Source organism: Cetorhinus maximus, chromosome 14 (genome assembly GCF_964194155.1).
Source record: "Cetorhinus maximus chromosome 14, sCetMax3.hap1.1, whole genome shotgun sequence".
NCBI lineage: Eukaryota > Metazoa > Chordata > Chondrichthyes > Lamniformes > Cetorhinidae > Cetorhinus > Cetorhinus maximus.
Genome location: NC_135892.1, coordinates 22,527,813 through 22,545,919, shown reverse-complemented (window position 1 = coordinate 22,545,919; position 18,107 = coordinate 22,527,813). Strand labels below are relative to the sequence as shown.

The window sequence follows — 18,107 nt, the reverse complement described above, 5'->3', positions numbered from 1 at the left end:
ATACTACTACATCTTCCCTAAGCTGATGAGAATAACTTAGTCTACTGCATTCGTTGCTCCCAATGCGGTCTCCTCTACATTGGAGAGACCAAACGCAAACTGGGCGACCGCTTTGCAGAACACCTGTGGTCTGTCCGCAAGAAAGACCCAAACCTCCCTGTCGCTTGCCATTTTAACACTCCACCCTGTTCTCTTGCCCACATGTCTGTCCTTGGCTTGCTGCATTGTTCCAGTGAAGCCCAACGCAAACTGGAGGAACAGCACCTCATCTTCCGACTAGGCACTTTACAGCCTTCCGGGCTGAATATTGAATTCAACAACTTTAGATCTTAAACTCCCCCTCCCCCCATCCCCACCCCGTTTCTTCCCCCTCCCCCTTTTTTTTCAATAATTTATATAGATTCTTCTTTTCCCACCTATTTCCATTATTTTTAAATCTAAAACTAAAACTTTGTTAGTCTTTCCACCCCACCCCTACTAAAGCTGTACCTTGAGTATCCTGCCTTCCATTCTTAATTAGCACTTTTCTTAGATAATATCACCACCTTCAACACCTCTTTGATCCTTTTGTCTGTGACATCTTTTGATTATCTTCTCCTATCACTGCTTGCTTATCCCCACAACCACCCCACCCTCAACTTCTCTCTCCCCCCGCCCCCCACCTTAGACCAGCTTATATTTCACCTCTCTCCTAACTATGCTTCAGTTCTGCCGAAGGGTCGTGAGGACTCGAAACGTCAACTGATTTCTTCTCCACCGATGCTGCCAGACCTGCTGAGTTTTTCCAGGTAATTCTGTTTTTGTTTTGGATTTCCAGCATCCGCAGTAGCTTTTTGTTTTTATCTATGTATTACAGTCTGCTATGCAAAAGATCACTTCAAGTACTTTATTTCTAAGGAGCTTTTCTTGGCACTTAACTGCTTGAGTGTTACTGTACTAAATTTGGTCAGCTCAACACAGTTGGGAAGAAACAGGCTGCCTGACAGATGTCTTTCAATCCTATTGTTAAGCCTCATTTTAATTGTATGGACAACCACCATTTTGAATCCTGTGAATATAATTGAGCTACATTTTGTAAATTCTTTTGTTTCTGTATATCTTTATAAAGGAATTTGAATGATATTCTAAGTGTAGCTTTTACTCAGTCAGCTGTCATTCAGATGTTCGCAGTGACATAGCAGGCCAGATCCTACCTGGTAGCAAACAACTACATAATACATAAACAAGGGTCAGGTTTATGTTGAGTGTTAATGCAATTTTATTTTCAATCATCCAAGGAAAATCTGTCAGCCCTCATGTATATAAATGATCCATTGGCACTATTCAGAAAAAGAGCATGGGCATTCTCTGGTACCCTGTGTTAATTGGATCATAATTGACTATATAATTGTACTCGGGTAGTGGGCATTAACTGAAGGTTCACATGGGCTCCTATGTGTGGGAGCAGACAAACTGTAATTGTTACATTGGGGGAGATGTATGTTTGTAATGTATGCTTCTGTAAATAAAAACTTGTAAATGTGTAAAGATTTCTATCCTTCACCGCCTGGTTATCTGGCTGATGATTGTTCTTCAATCAACACGAGATAATTTGATCATTTACTTCATTTACTGTTTGTGGGACCTTGCTGTGCACTAATTGGCTACATATTTTCTACATTTCAACGGTGACTACACTTCAAAAAATACTTAATTGGCTGCAAAGCATTTCATGATGTCCTGGAGTTGTGAAAAGTGCTACTGTATGTAAATCCAAGTTTGGTCAATTATTAAAGTCTGGAACTACTGCATACTGCTTTCTGTATTTAATGCTGTTAAATTGCATACTGATCAATATATCTTTCTCATAGCCACAATCTAAATTACTTTTTGAGAGTGATTATTTTTTTACCAAGCTGAAGTCAAGGAAATTGTGTGATGGCAAATAAAATATATCCAGTTAAAGCCTTTCCCCATAGTGCTGCATGTTTTCCTTTTCACAATAAAAAATCCAATTACCTTTTGAAAGTTACTACTGAATTTACTTCCACCATCCTGACAGGCAGTGTATACCAGCTTATAACAACTACCTTTGCAAAAAAAAAACCTTGCTCCTGGATCTTTTGCTATTTACTTTAAATCGTCCACCGCTCACTAATCTTCTTGATGGTGGAACGAGGTTGAAGTAATTAATTCTGTACTGCACTTTTTAAAAAAAAAATTGAACACTTGTGCTGCACTCCCAATTGAAATACTGACTTGTAACTTGCTCCCGGACAACTCGTGCATTATATTTTTGATCTTCACAAAAGAAGCCTGGTCGTAGAAATCAGCTGGGAGAAGTTTTCTTAAAAGGTTCGTCTTACGAGCTCGATTATTTAGCGATTCTTTCCAGACTGCCTGTCTGAAAAATGGATGCCGAATTCAACACTTTGACTCTTAAAATGTGGGAGGCGTGTTTCCTCCAAACGGGTGAGGGGTCGGAGGTTGTGCCTGATCAGCTGATTCGAAGCGGTGGGAGTCGCTGCAAACAATGTATTAAGCTGGGTGCCTTCAGAAAAACCAAAACACTGGGAGGCTGAAGTCTGAGCGGTCTGCTTTAGTACTGCTGATCTTCACCGGTCTCTTTAAACCCCGTTCCCAGATCTTTGCCTTCAGCTGTTCTATTGTTTTCGCCCTCTTCTCCCCCTGAATAAAGGTGGCTCTTCGCGTTTTCTTTTTCTAGTAATGCGAAGGAGGAATAATTCCCTGACAGTAGAACATGACACGACTGTCACGACCCTGCAAAAGGACTCGGCACAGTCTGCACCAAGATTGAAGCACAGCCACAAAGCAGTAACCAGCAAAGGAAGGGATAGCGACCTCGACACAGATGCAAAGACGGGAATGATCACTGGTTATCGGAGGTAAGACCAGTGTTCTCTGCGTGGGCTAGTGCTGAATACCAGATAATCAATAGTTTTAATTATACGTTCGAAATCTGCCTGGTCAGATCAGATGAAACATTAAAGGACCAATTCCTATATTATATAAGCCTTGTTTCCTTCGAGTTACAAGCGTAGCACAGTAGCATGAAGATAACCTTTGGTTCCTGAAACAGACCTAGCCAAGGTTTCACATGTGTTTTGAAGGTTGAGTCAGCTTTCCTCAAAGACGGAAAAGGTCATCTTTTAAAAAAAATGAAAAACTTACTTTCGGTTGAAAAAAAAATCAAAATGTAATTTACTAATTGTGTAAATAACTCAACTGCGTATCCAGGGATAACTTGGTTAGTCTCACAAGAATCCAAACACCTATCAATGAGAAAGATGACTCAATGGCTCGGAGGATAAGCATCCAAATGTTGTTTACCGCAATGGAATTGTCAGTCACAGTCCACATTGTGTCACAGTTGCTGGTTAATTTTAACATTTTTAATAAGCATTGTGTGTAGACTTTGAAAGATATTTATAGCATTTCTAATAATTCAACTACTATCACTAGATGCAGAATAAAGTAAAAATTGGAAACTTTCAATCTGATTCAATTTAAATTGTTGACTTCACCTATTTTTTGGCCCTATTGTGATGTGTGCCATACCAAGAAGAATGGCTTAACCCTTAGTTAATGCTGCTCATAGACTTTTTATGGGATTTGTGAGAGTGACATGGATTAGGATAAATCTCCTATTTCTCCCCACCCCTACTCCTTCAGCTACCCCTCCTCCCTTCTCTTTCAAAATGTCATGAGCAGGTACAGAAAATTATCAAAAAGTCTAACAGAATGCTGGTCTTTATAGCTAGAGGACTAGAAGTCATGCTTCGGTTATGACAAAGACCCGATTAGACCACACCTGGCATATTGCAAGCAGTTGTAGGTACCGCACCTTAGGAAGGATATATTGGCTTTAGAGAGAGTGAAATGTAGATTTAAACTTAACAAAACATCAAGGGTTAAATTATGTTGGATTACACCAAGTAGGGTTCTGTTCCCTGGAATTTAGGTTAAGGGGTGACTTGATCAAAGTTTTCAAGGTATTAGGAAGAACATTTAGAGTAGATAGTTAAAAAAAACTGATTTTGCAGGTTAAGGAGTCAAGGACCAGGAGCTATAATCTAAAAATTAGAACCAGACCTTTTCTGAATTGAAATTATACACACACATGGTCTGTAAAAGCTTGGAACTCTCTTGTGCAAACGACATTTGATGCTAGATCAATTGTTAATTTTAAATATCAAATGATAGATTTTTATTAACCAAAGGTATTAAGGAACATGGGCCAAAGGCAGGTTTATGAAGTTAGGTTGCAGATCAGCTATTATCTTGTTGAATGGCAGAACATGCTTGAGGAACTAAATATCTTACTCCTGTTCCTATGTTCCTGTAAAATAAATTTAATGCTCGTGCTGGAAGCAGGAAGTGAGAGAGTAGAAGACAAGTTTTCAGACAGTTTGGGTATAGATTGCTTTGCCATAAATGGCTATGAAAGTTGACAGTAATGACATTTAAGAAGGAAGTTCATATAGTATAAAAAAAGGAAAAATAGGAATTGTTTGCAGATAGAAGCCTAGGGTCCATCTACTTTTACTTTGTCTTTTATCATCCTTGTAGTCATATAGAACAACAATAATGGAGTTGCTGACTAACCATAGCAACCAACCTACAAAAGACCTAGTCATGGTGCAGGAAAACCCCAGTGTCGTGGAACTTTGGGAACCATGAGTCCAAAGTTGCCCTTTTCCTCTTGACCATGCTACACTTACCACTTGTCTTGTGTCAAATTACCCCTGCAATTTATCCCAAAATGTTATTTTCTGAAATAAATCTTTCATTATTATTTAAAATGAGGCTTAAGAGTTCGAGGCTCCTTAAATTGGGGCTCTAATACTGAGTACATGCTAAATACAGTATACCTTGCCAAGCCTGATGCTATTTTATTGCTTCCTTGCATTAATGGAACCTTGTAAATAGGTTTTAAAGAGATTTAATAATCAAACCATTGGATTACTTTTATGCAAAGAGCTGATTGGTCTTGTGCTGATTGTTTATTCTACGTTATATGCTTGTTACTTTTCAGAGTTCTTTCCCACTGCTACTGTTTTTTGTTAGCGGTTTCATACTATTACACAGAATCTAGTATTCCCTAAATCAATTTTGTGATTTGCTTAATTGCAGGAGAGGAAAGAGGAAGTATGCACTACACCACTTTTGCTTTGTCAGTATTTTCTCAGAGGCCAGTGTCTCTCTGTTCATATCATTAAATGTTGAAAAGAAAGGCATTCAAACAGTTGAAAGCATTCTTTAAAAATCATTTGCAGTCTTTTTGTTGTTTTGTTAAGTAAAATTGTCCTTGTAGCTACTTAGCATTACAGATAGATGTTAGCTGGAATGTTCCCTTATCCTACAGTGCAGTGATACCATGATTAGTGGGCTGGAGCAAGAGCAGCTTTCTGATCAAAAGCAGTTACTTTAACTGCCATTTGCACAAATATATATTAGTTCAACGCACTAAATAGATTTAACTTATGACTTGATGTCATCGCTTATTTTTTGCTGAGCGCTGTTGGTTGAGAAAATAGGTAGGTTAGAGGTGAGGGGAAGATTCTGTGCTCATCAGGGTGAACGATATTAACGCTGGGGAGCGTGAAACATTTTCATCCAGCGCTAGAATTGAGTACTTCAAGGTTAGGTACAGACAATTGAAGATTTAAAACTTTGCTTCGCTACAACTGTATGCCTTTTCCCCAGAATTGCACCCACAACTGCACGAGTGTAAATTTCATATTCTATACCAGCCGATGTTTGTCTTGATGCTGAAGAACTGGTTAAAAAATAGATTTTATTGAGTTTACACAGAATAACATGGAATATGCAGGTGAAAAATAGGTTATTTGGCCCAAAACCACCTCCCATCCTCCCTCAGTTAACTCTATTCACGCAACCTACTATTCCTTTCTTCCTGTATGTTTACCTAGCTTCCCTTTAAATGATCTAGACTATTTGCCTCAACTACTCCCTATGGTAGCAGGTTCCATGTTCTCACCACTCTCTTGTTAAAGATGTTTCTTCTGAACTTATTTGAGTTCTTGGTGACCAGCTTACATTGATGGCCTCCAGTTTACTCTTCTCCACGTGTGAAAGCACTCTGTCTGGGCAGAGTTTTATCAGCCCTGGGATGACGGGCTGGGAGACAGTTAGGCCAGTAAAATGGCGGGGTGAGACATCAGAGCTTGACTTGTCCCCACTGCTGTTGAAGTATCCTGGAGGGTGTTGGGCTGCAGGGTTGGGAGCACACATGGCAGCAACGGACAGGCAATTGAGCATGTTACAAGCCGGTTGACTGCTGTTTTGATGAGGCTTTTAAATATTACCTTGGTGTATATGAAACATGGTGCTTCAAAGCCTCATCAATTATAAGGAGGCAAGAGCTCAGTGGCAGCTCAGTGTTGGCTGGTGGTGCAATTCATTTAAGAGTAGCAGTGTTGCAGCGAGTGCGAGAAGCAGTATAGCAGAACCCCTAGCTTTTTACTCCCATGCTAAGTGGATGCAAACATTAGGCAGGATACTGGAAAGGAACCTCAAATGAAATTCAAGCATTCAGTTTGGTTTTAATAGACCTTGAGACATGGGTTTTTCAATTAACAATGGATCTCATGAACTCAGTCCTCCAAATGAGAAGGAGAAAGAGAAGACAGGTTCAGCCAGCCGGAGTGAGACTGCAACACCCAAAGGAACGGCAGGCTCATGATTGCGTAAAGGGACATGGAACATGGAGGATGAAGAGGGCCATGCAATCAGGCTCATGGCTGTAGAAGATGCTACCCAGCCAAAAGTGTGTAGTGACAAAGGCTCTGTTTCCTGTATATGCCGAAGTGTCATTGTTGACAATGATTATATTAGACCAGGGAGGCGGGCACAGATCTATGCTGGAGGAGGATCTGAGTCTAATGAGATTTGGTGGCCACCCATTGCTTGTGGCAGGGAAGGTCTCCGTGGTATTTTACCTTTATGTCTCTGGATCAATGTGGGATCCTTGGAGACATCTGCTGGATATCCCAGTCTGCAGCCCATCGCTGAATCAAGCTGGTTGCGGATGTCCCATACAAGAGGGCCAGCCAATAGATTTGCTTTTGCACCATTTCGGCCAATCAGGACAGGAGAGCTGTAGGATTTGGAGCCATTGCTCCACCCTCCAGGTGCAGGAGGTAATCAACTGCATGAATATGGCCATCAAGGCTCCTGCAGAACGGCCTGGAACCTTCATCAACAGGAATGGTTTCCATTGACTCAAATGTCCAACTGGTTTGCAACCATCAAAAATGAATCCATCAGGTCTGCGCAAGGTTCCTGGGAAACAGTCATGACTCTTTCACTCTGTAGCAGTCCCAGGTACTTCAACTTTTCAGTCCACCCAATCACCTTTGTGGAAGGATATTGAGCATGTCGGGCTTTGGACTAAAGAAATGGCCATCACGGTCAACAAGGGTAAACATTGAACAGGCCATAGGTCTTCTGAAAATGCAGTTCAGATGTCTGGATAGATTTGGGGGAGCCCTGCAATATGCTGCTGCAAAGGTCTCTTGTATCATGGTGGAGTGTTGTGCTCTGCACAGCCTTGCTTCCAGTGGGAAGAAGCTTTGGAGAGTGAGGACCTTCTTGAGCATGTCATTACCTCCAAGGAAAATTTGAAGGGGCCTGCAGATCAGGCAGACAATGGTAAGCCACCTGAGGGACTGCTGATTTGGGGTCACTGTGTAATGTATGCCTTGGCTTGATGCAACAACAGACAAACTGAGATGGAAAGGACATTCAAGGAAAAGCCAACAAACCTATTTAAGGGGGCAAACTGAATCGTTAATATGGGCTTTTAAGGGAGGCATGCGAGTCGCTCATACAGACATGTTTTTCCTGAACCTCCCTTAAATGCCTATGTAAATTATTCCGTTTTCATCCGCACATAGCCTGATTGGCCTTTCCTTGAATGCCCTTGCCATCTCAGTGGGCTTGGCATTTCATCAAGGCACGACATCAATTACGTATTGACCCATGCAGTCCTGACCTTTTGCATGACCACCTTCTCAGGAGCTCACCAGCTAGTAATGGCCTAATAGTGCAGAAATGAGTACTGGAGACCTTTTTGATGCAACACACAATCTTGCATTTGACATATTCAACCAATTCTTTGACATAATAAAAGAAATTATGACAAGTGAGACCCAAGTGCAACTAGGTGGATTCTCACGACATTTGCAGGTGCTCCTACATTGTGCTCCCCTGATGCAAACAGCTGAAATAGAGGCATCTTGCTTATTTTTCTGCCTTGTTGCTTCAGATGACTGCTACAGACACCCTCTAGTTGTCTGAGGGCCCCTGCACATGTAGTGGGGTGGGGGTGGGCGGGCGGTGATCACGTGCGACTCCTGCATCCACCGTGTGCTATGCTGGGTGTGGTTCTCCATGAGGATAGCCATTCTCAATGGAGGAGGCATTGCACTTATAGGCCAGAGGCATGGTTTTATGTTTTAGGTTATCTGGTTTGCTTTGTGCAGTGAGCGCGAGCTGCGCCCTTGATATTAACATGTTAGTTGGTGCTTGAAACAATATAGGCAGAGAGACCAATTAACTGAACAAACACTCCTGGTTTATTGGAACTAAGAACAGTGTGTGCTTCTTAAATCACCTCCAGCTCTAGACTTCTGTTACCCAAGAACCCCATGCTATGTAGCGATTGGTCAATACAGTCACATGGTCAACTAAATACATTCTCTTAAAGTACATAGCATTCCACTTTACCACATCCCTCCCCCTTTACTTGAAAGCACAATTGACCAGCATCACAACATTCCAACTATTTACAAGTCAAGTCTCTCAGGAGGCTCCCTTGGACGTATCGAGCCCCGTAGCTCAACGGCCTCGACTGGTTTTTCCGTGACTACCTTCTCGGGGTCAGCTGTCCGCTAGGCTCTTCGATGGAAGTGGGCAAGTTTGCGTCTTCGACCCCCTCAGGTCCAACAGGCCGCACCGGTACTTCCAAGTCGTGTGATATTTCTTCCACGCGCGGTGTGCAGACCCAAACGCAAGTGATGACTGCATTCCTTCTTGTGGTTCTCTCTCTCTCTTCTCCGGAGATGATCCACGTACCGTCTAATTATTTGGCCGTTTATTGAAACATTTATAGGAGAGAGGTCCTGCCAGAGCACTCGCTTCGCCTCATAGCCAGTTGGGCCCATCTCCAAAGTTCTTCACAAGAACTGTGTTTCCCACCGTGCAATTTCTTTCATGATTATGGCCATCATATCTGGTCTTCTGGGCCTCTTGGCTTCTCTCCACCCTCCCCCTTAAATTCAGCCTGATAAGAGTTAGACGGGTGCGGAGACATCACTTGTTTAGTAATTCAGTAGGGGCAATACCAGTGGCCGTGTGTGGCGTCATCTGGTATGTGAACAGGAACTGTGACAACCTGGTGCTGATTGAATCCCTGTCCAGCTTTTTCATCCGGGACTTAAGTTTGGACTGCCTGCTCAGCCAAACCATTAGAGGTGGGGTGGTAAGGCAAGGTTTTGATATGAGTTATTCCGTTGAGGGTTGTAAACCCGTGGAACTCACCGCTGGTAAATGCAGTCCCGTTATCTGACATGAGCACCTCCAGTAACCTGTGCACTGCAAAACTCTGACGCAAATGGTCTTTGGTGGCAGCAGACGTGGATGACCGGACTTCATAGATACCCATCCACTTGGAGTGGGCGTCTATTAGTAAAAGGAACATCATGCCCAAGAAGGTCCCCATGTTGTCGACGTGGAGACGCACTTCTGGCCGCCCTGGCCATTCTGAGGTGCAATGGAGCTAATGGGGGTAGATTTTGTACCTGTTGGCATTAAAGACAACTTTTGACTAGGGTTTTGATGGCCACGTCCATCCCTGGCCATCACAAGTAGCTGTGTGCGAGCAGCTTCATCCTACTAATGCCAGGGTGAGCGCTATGTAATTCGGCCAGTAGTGGCCTTCGCCCTCTCGGGGGGCCCGATAACCCTTGCTCCCCAGAGCAATATGCCATCCTGGGAGGAGAGCTCATATCTGCGATTGAAATAAGGCTTCACGTCAACAGACTTTGGCTCTCCTGACCATCCATTCAAGACTTGCTCCCAAGACATGAGATAAACGTGGATCTCAGCTTGCCCACTCACGGTTTGTTTGGCCTGGACAGGGGAGGAATCCATAACATTTAGTACTAAGTTAAGTTCCTGGAGAATTGGAACCTTCATGTTGTTATCTGGCAGAAGGAGGTGGCTCAACGTGTCAACATGTGCAATCTGGCTTCTTGATCAGTGAATAAAAGTGTACTCGTAAGCAGCTAATTATCAGTTCCCACCTCTGGGTGCGAGCAGATCCGATGGGGGGGGTATCGCCTTATCCTCTCCAAATAATCCCAGCAGAGGCTTGTGGTCGGATATAATGTGAAAATGGCGACAGTGAAGGTATTGTTGGAATTTCTGAACACCAAACACAACAGACAATGCCTCCTTCTCAATTTGAGAATATTGTCGCTCTGCAGCACTGATCATGTGAGATGTACAACCAATGGGTCATTCAGAGCCATCCGATGTGAAAGTACAGCCCCTAATCCATAAGGGATGCGTCGTAAGTTAAAATCAATTCTTTCTTTGAGTCAAAGTGGACCAGTAGGACTGATGGCCTTAACAACTGCTTTACCTTCAGAAACACCTCCTGGTGCGGAGCTTGCCAAATCCGCTTATGGGTTTTCTTAAGCAGTGCATATAACAGAGCCAGTATGGCTGATAGATTTGGGAGAAATCCCCCCCCTAGTAGTTTATCATGCCTAAGGAGGCCTTTAGTTCTGTAGTGTTCTTTGGTATAGGTGCCTCGCGGATAGCCTTGACTTTTTCTTCCACAGGATGCAGGCCATGCGCGTTGACCTTATGGCCCAAGTAAATGACCTCCTTGGCTTGGAAAATACATTTCTCTTGTTTCAAGTGTATCGCCACTTGTGAGAAGCATTTCAGCACGTCCAAATTAGCTAAGTGTTCTTCATCAGTTAGTCCAGTGACTAAGACATCATCCAGATAAACAACGACATGGGGCGGTCCCTGAAGTAGATTTTCCATGGTATGCTGGAAAATAGCACACGCCGATGAGACCCTAGTCAAGTATATTGATACAATCCTCGATGTGTGTTGATGGTCACGAATTCCCTAGAGCCGCTTTCCAACTCTGCCTGCTGGTAGGTGTGGCTCATGTTGAGTTTTGAATATGTAGTCCCTACCAATTTCGAATATAATCTGTCAATCTTTGGTATTGTGTGTCAATCCAGTTCGGCCACTCTATTTACAGTTAACTTGTAGGTACCACATAAGTGAACACTTTGGTCTGGCTTCAGTACGGGTATTATGGGTGCCACCCACTTGGAAAATTGCACCAGTTGTAAAATACCCTACTTTTTCAGCCTGTTTAGTTTGCTCTCAACCTTGTCTCGTAGAGCATAAGGGACTGGTCTGGCTCTGATAAATCAGGGGGTTGTATTAGGGTCTACGTGGATTTTGGCTTGTAGCCCACGAATCCTTCCTAGCTCATCACTGAAAATGGAAGTGCACTTTTGTAACAGTTCCTGTAAGTTTCTCGTTCTGATTTGAAAAATGTCAGCCCATTGCTATTTAATCTTTTTAAGCTAGTTGTGACCAATGAAACTGGGGCCTGCCCCAGCTACTACTATAAGGAGTAAATTTGCAGACTGATCCCCATACTGCACCAGGACTTGACATATCCCTTTCACTCTTCTTTCTTCACCCATACATGTTTTTAATTTAGTGTCCGATTCTTCCAAACTTAAAGGATGGACTCCTTTTATTCAAGTATCTGAACGTATGTTCTCTGACAGACATTGATGCCCCAGTATCGACCTCCATCTTGATGGGCTGTTCGTTGACTCTAATGACTACCTGGATTGGCTCAGTTCTACCCACTTGCAGGTTGTATAATGAATAGATGTCAGATTCTACTTCCTCTGGTTCTTCAACAAGACAGATTTTGCGATTTCTACCTTTTTGTTTTTAAAATGCTGTCTCAGCCGATCTTTACAGCACCGCTTTACGTGACCATTGCGGTGGCAGAAAAAGCATTTGATATTTCTGAACTGTTGATCACCTGCAGGCTGCCTGGATGCATTTCTCTCATTAATATTGTGGGTTTTCACTGTAGTACTTCAATGGTCTGTACATAGTGGGCATTCCCCGCCTTTCTGTGGAGTCCGACGTTTTCGTACCTTTTGTTGCTGGCCCTTCCCGCCCTAAAAGATGGATGGCGCCATTTTGTGTATCTTTTATCACCTCTGAGTCTCTAACAGCGCTCTCCATGGCTGTTGCCAATTCAAAGTCTGGATTAGTTTCAGATAGCATCCGCTTTTGAATAGCATCGTCCCCAATTCCGCATATCAATTGGTCTCTCAACATGTCATTCATTGAAGTTCCGAACTCTCAATATTCCATCAAGCACTTTAAAGCAGTTACATAGCCAACGATTGTCTCTCCTGGAAGCCTATTCCTGGAAATGAATTTAAAATGCTGCATAGCGACTGAGGGCCTAGGCTTCAGGTGGTTTTTTAACACATTTACTAACTCGCCAAAAGTCTTCGTGTCGGGTGTATTTGGTGACATGAGGCTGTGGATCAGCCCATACGTTTTGCTCCCTCATGTGGACAAAAGAATCGCTTACTACTTGTCCTCCCCCGCAATGTCATTAGCGGTAAAGAAGAACGCGAGGCATTCGATGTAATGAGGCCAGTCATCGGAAACGGGGTTGAATGGTTCAAGATTCCCAAACTGCAGCATACTCTGACTAAGGGGACTGCGCTTTCAAACAGCTTCAAGTTAGTGGCAAAGTAACGTAGCTGGCTTACCGCGGCTTTCTTGATTGCCGTCAATTGATCCGGTTTATCCTCACTGCCAGTTTTATGTTTTAGGTTATCCGGTTCGCTTTGTCCAGCGAACGCAAGTTGCACCCTTGATATTAATACATTAGTTGGTGCTTGAAATAATATAGGCACAGAGACCAATTAACTGAACAAACTCTGGTGGTTTATTGGAACTAAGAACGGGACACTAACACAATGTGTGCTTCTTCAATCGCCTCCGGTTGTAGACTTCCTGTTGCCCAAGAAGCCCACACTGTGTAGCGATTGGTCAATACAGTCACATGGTTAACTAACCATATAAAGGTACATAGCACTCTACTTTACCATACATGGCTTCACTCATGGCGTAGATGGACTCCTCCATCATCCGCAAGCAGGTGTACATAGCTTGTAGTAATTCTGACAGGCATCTACACATTTTATACAGCTGCTCTGGCATTTCCTGCTTTGATGACTCTCGAGACCTGCCGTCTGCTTGAACTGAGCATCAGTGTGCTCCACAGTCCTCCAAGTGCCCCCATTAGCTTCTTGTGTGCATCTGTGCAGTGGTCACCAGTATTTGCCATTCTTTCCAGCCATGTGCCAATTTCTATGGAGTCAGAGTGCCTGCATGGCTGGGGGTTTGGGGGTTGCATGGGAATGATGTGACACTGCCTCCTCAAATGTTGACCCTCTGAAACCTCAAGCACTCCAGCTGCTATTAATGGTGCATCATCTTTGAACTGACCTGTGAGAGAGAGAAGAGTGATGTAAGGGTGCTGCACTTTCCAACAACTCCTTCTGACCTTCCCTCTGCTAGAACCCTCTGTGTTTAGTAAAAGGCACAGGTGGGCCATAGCCAGTCAGAAGGTTTCATGGCATCTTCCATGAAGTTACTTACTCTCTAGGGGATCCACACTTACCTACCCTCACTGATAGGCTGACCTGTTGCCATCCCTTCCAGCTCCACTGCTTCCTCCTCCATCAGCCTTAGTGTTCCCAGCAATGGCAATCCGCCTCCAGTCCATTGTCGTTCCCTGGCATTGTAAGCTCTTTTATGCAAAGACAGAAATACACATTGTCACTTGTCTCTCGTGGCCCAGCTGCACTCCTGTCTGTGCCAGTTTTAATGTCCAGCTGCACCACTGGAAGGTCTTCCGCAAGCATCTATTCAGTATTGGCAATGCTGCAAGCAACTCCTGACTGGGGGCCTCCACTTTGAGGCAGGTATTCATTTCACTGTGGACACTGGTGCCTGGTCATGCCCGATGCCTGGGTTGGCAATCACTTCTTTCATTTTCTAGGCAACTTTTGTGACATCCAGGGCTGCGAGCTTGGTGTTTCAAATCCCACTCACCCTGCCAGACTGCCAGAAGGCCATTGTGGCATTGCAACCACACCTGTGCGTCCATCTCGCAGCTGCTGACTTCTGTGACCTCCAACCATGCTTTTTTTGGTTTGGCTTTCTGGCCACCTCCACCCCTCGACTGGGAAGAGGACCTCCCTCTGTGTCTATGCTGACTGAAGGAGCACCTCCTGGAAGATATCAATGAAGCTGGGTGGCATCCATCCGCTAGCTGCAGCCATAACTTCAAAATTTCCCTTGTTTGGTCTTCCTTTCAGCCTTCTCAATGTTTTGAAACCTTTGATCCAGTGCTGCCTGCCCATTAAACATGATGCCTCCGTTTCAGCTGCCTGGACTTTCTGTCCACCTGCCACCTGCTATTGGCAGGCTCCCAAGCCTGCCAGCAGTTAATTGGATGCTGCATGCAAGACCTGGTTGCGTGCCCATGCAGCCATGTGACCCAATTTGCGACATTGGGACTTCCTGCACAATGGTAAAATCAGCCCTCTGCGTGTCTACCCTATCAAAACATTTTCATACTTTTAAAAGTCTGTTGGGTCACCGCTCAGTTTTCGCTTTTTAAGCTAAAAGAGACCCAGCCTGTTTTTCTTCTCCTGATAGGTGTAACCTTGCAGTTCCTGAATCATTCTTGTAAATCTTTTTGCACCCTCTCCAGTGCCTCTGTATCATTTTCATAATATGGTGACATAATAATAATTGGAGTATTCGATGCTCTGTACTTCTTTACTTTTCAATTCTAGCCCCCTAGAAGTAATCCCTATTGCTTGGTTTGCTTTTATTTTGGCATTACTGAAATGTGTTGCTACTTTGTGTTTCGTGTATTTGTGCTCCCAGATTCCTTTGCTCCTTACCCCATTTAGTTTCTTATTTTCCAAGAAATATGTTGAAATTCATTTGCCAAATATATATCTGTTTGACAAGTTTATTGTTGTCTTGTAAATTGTTTCTGTCCTCCTTAGTGTTGATTATTTCTCCCAATTTAGTGTTTTCCTCAAATTTAGAAATTGTTTATAATTCCAAAGTCTAGGTCATTAAATTGTGAACAGTGGCAGTCCCAGCAATGATCCTTGTGGGACTCCACTTTCCACCTTCTGTCTCTCTGAATAGCTACGCTTTACTCCTATTCTCTGTTTTCTGTCTTGTAGCTGGCAAGCTACCCATTCTGCTGCTTGCCCCTTTACTCTGTGTTCTGACCTTATTAATTAGTTTGCAGTAATAAATAATAACAAAGCCGATTGATTGCATTCTTATTCCATTATTTTTATTTGGTTAATAATCAGTTCATCAGCTTTTTTGATCCATATTTAGAATATTCCTGGTTTCCACTGCAGGCAATATCCCTCCCTGCAACCCGACACACTCTAGAAGACATAAGATCATAAGAAATAGGCGCAGAAGCAGGCATTTGCTCATTGAACCTGCTCTGCCATTTGATAAGATCATGGCTGATCTTAGTGTGACCTTAACTCCACTTTCCTTTCTTTCCTCCATAATCCTTGATTCCTTGCGGATGAAAAATCTGTCTAACTTGGCCTTGAATATATTAAATGACCCAGCGGCTTTCTGTGGAAGAGAATTCCAAAGGCTAGTGACTCTCAGAAGAAATTCCTCCTTATTTCCATCTTAAAAGGGAGACCCCTTATTTTGAAACTGTACCCCAGTTCTAGATTCTTTCAGTAGAGGAAATATCCTCCCAGCATCCACCCTGTCAAGCCCCCTCAGAATCTTGTATGTTTCAATAAGATCACCTCTCATTTTCTAAACTCCAATGAGTATAGGCCCAATCTGCTCAACGTAAGGCAACTCCTTTATCCCAGGAATCAGGATAGTAAACCTTCTCTGAATTGCTTCCAATGCAAGTATATCCCTCCTTGGGTAAGGAGACGTAGAAACTAGGAGCAGGAGTAGGCCGTTCAGCCCTTCGAACCTGCTCCGCCATTCATTATGATCATGGCTGATCATCCAACTCAATAGCCTGCTCCCGCTTTCTCCCCATATCCTTTGATCCCTTTCGCCCCAAGAGCTATATCCAACTCCTTCTTGAAAACATACAATGTTTTGGCCTCAACTACTTTCTGTGGTAGCAAATTCCACAGGCTCACCACTCTCTGGGTGAAGAAATTTCTCCTCATCTCAGCCCTAAATGATCTACCCCGTATCCTCAGACTGTGACCCCTGGCTCTGGACTTGCCCACCATCGGCAACATCCTTCCTGCATCTACCCTGTCTAGTCCTGTTAGAATTTTATAGGTTTCTATGAGGTCTCCCCTCATTCTTCTGAACTCCCGCGAATATAATCCTAGCCGACTCAATCTCTCCTCCATATGTCAGTCCCACCATCCCAGGAATCAGTCTGGAAAACCTTCGCTGCACTCCCTCTATAGCAAGTACATCCTTTCTCAGATAAGGAGACCAAAGCGGCACACACTATTCCAGGTGTGGTCTCACCAAGGCCCTATACAATTGCAGTAAGACATCCCTGTTCCTGTACTCGAATCCGCTGGCTATGAAGGCCAACTTACCATTTGCCTCCTTTACCACCTGCTGCACCTGCATGCTTACCTTCAGCAACTGGTGTACAAGGACACCCAGGTCTTGTTGAACATTCCCCTCTCTCAATTTATAGCCATTCAGATAATTATCTGCTTTCCTGTTTTTGCTACCAAAATGGATAACCTCACACTTATCCACATTATACTGCATCTACCATGCATTTGCCCACTCACTCAGCTTGTCCAAATCACACTGAAGCGTCTCTGCATCCTCCTCACAGCTCACCCTCCCACCCAGCTTTGTGTCATCTGCAAATTTGGAGATATTACATTTAGTTTCCTCATCCAAATCATTAATATATATTGTGAATAGCTGGGGGCCCAGCACCGATCCCTGCGGTACCCCACTAGTCACTGCCTGCCATTCGGAAAAAGACCCGTTTATTCATACTCTTTGTTTCCTGTCTGCCAACCAGTTTTCTATCCATCTCAATACACTACCCTCAATCCCATGCGTTTTAATTTTACACGCCAGTCTCTTATGTAGTACTATGTCAAAAGCCTTCTGAAAGTCCAAATAAACCACATCCACTGGCTCCCCCTCATCAACTCTACTAGTTATATCCTCGAAAAATTCTAGTAGATTTGTCAAGCATGATTTCCCTTTCGTAAATCCATGCTGACTTTGTCCGATTCTACCACTGTTTTCCACTTGCTCAGCTATTAAATCTTTTATAATGGACTATAGGATTTTCCCCATTACTGACGTCAGGCTGATTGGTCTATAATTCCCTGTTTTCTCTTTACCTCCTTTTTTAAATAGTGGGGTTACATTAGCTACCCTCCAGTCTGTAGGAACTGTTCCAGAGTCTATAGAATCTCGGAAGATGACCACCAATGCATCCACTATTTCTAGGACCACCATCCGTTCCAGGATAGACTTCCTGTTTGTGTCCCGTGCATTCACTGTCAGATTCACCGACGTCAAGCCGGTGTTTTTCTCTGACCACTGCCTCCTACTGGCGGACTGTCACTTAGAGAAGGACCAGAGGGTGCAGTGGGGCATGGAAGCTAAATGTGCAACTGCTGACCCCAGAGAACATTGAGGAGCTCAAGAGGGATTACAAAGGTTGGAGAACCGTGAAACCCCTCTTTGAATCCCTGACACACTGGTGGGAAGCGATCAAGGGAAACATCAAGAGGTTTTTCATCCTCAAAGGCACCCAGAAAGCTAGAAAGGAACAGAGGGAAATGTCTCAACTCCAGAAAAACATGCAGAATCTGCTCCGGCTGCAGTCGATGGGGGTCGATGTCAAGGAGGAACTCCAAGAGGTGAAGAGCCAGCAAGCCTCGCACTTTGCCTCGGAGGCCTCCAAGATCATCTTC

The 18,107-nt window shown here is 43.7% G+C and overlaps 1 protein-coding gene across 3 annotated transcripts in view; it reads left to right on the top strand.

Annotated features, from left to right (window-relative positions):
* The window catches only part of abhd12 (abhydrolase domain containing 12, lysophospholipase), a 142,806-nt gene that overhangs the window by 1,107 nt on the left and 123,592 nt on the right, over positions 1-18,107 (top strand). The window contains exons 1-2 of one of the 3 annotated variants that reach the window (XM_078556652.1): positions 2,274-2,334; positions 2,705-2,885. In XM_078556652.1, the coding sequence (XP_078412778.1) occupies positions 2,707-2,885 (179 nt within the window). In that variant the 5' untranslated portion in view covers positions 2,274-2,334; positions 2,705-2,706. Of the gene's footprint in view, positions 1-2,273; positions 2,335-2,499; positions 2,886-18,107 lie in introns of those variants that run through there. The other 2 variants (XM_078556651.1, XM_078556650.1) reach the window with 2 other exon arrangements.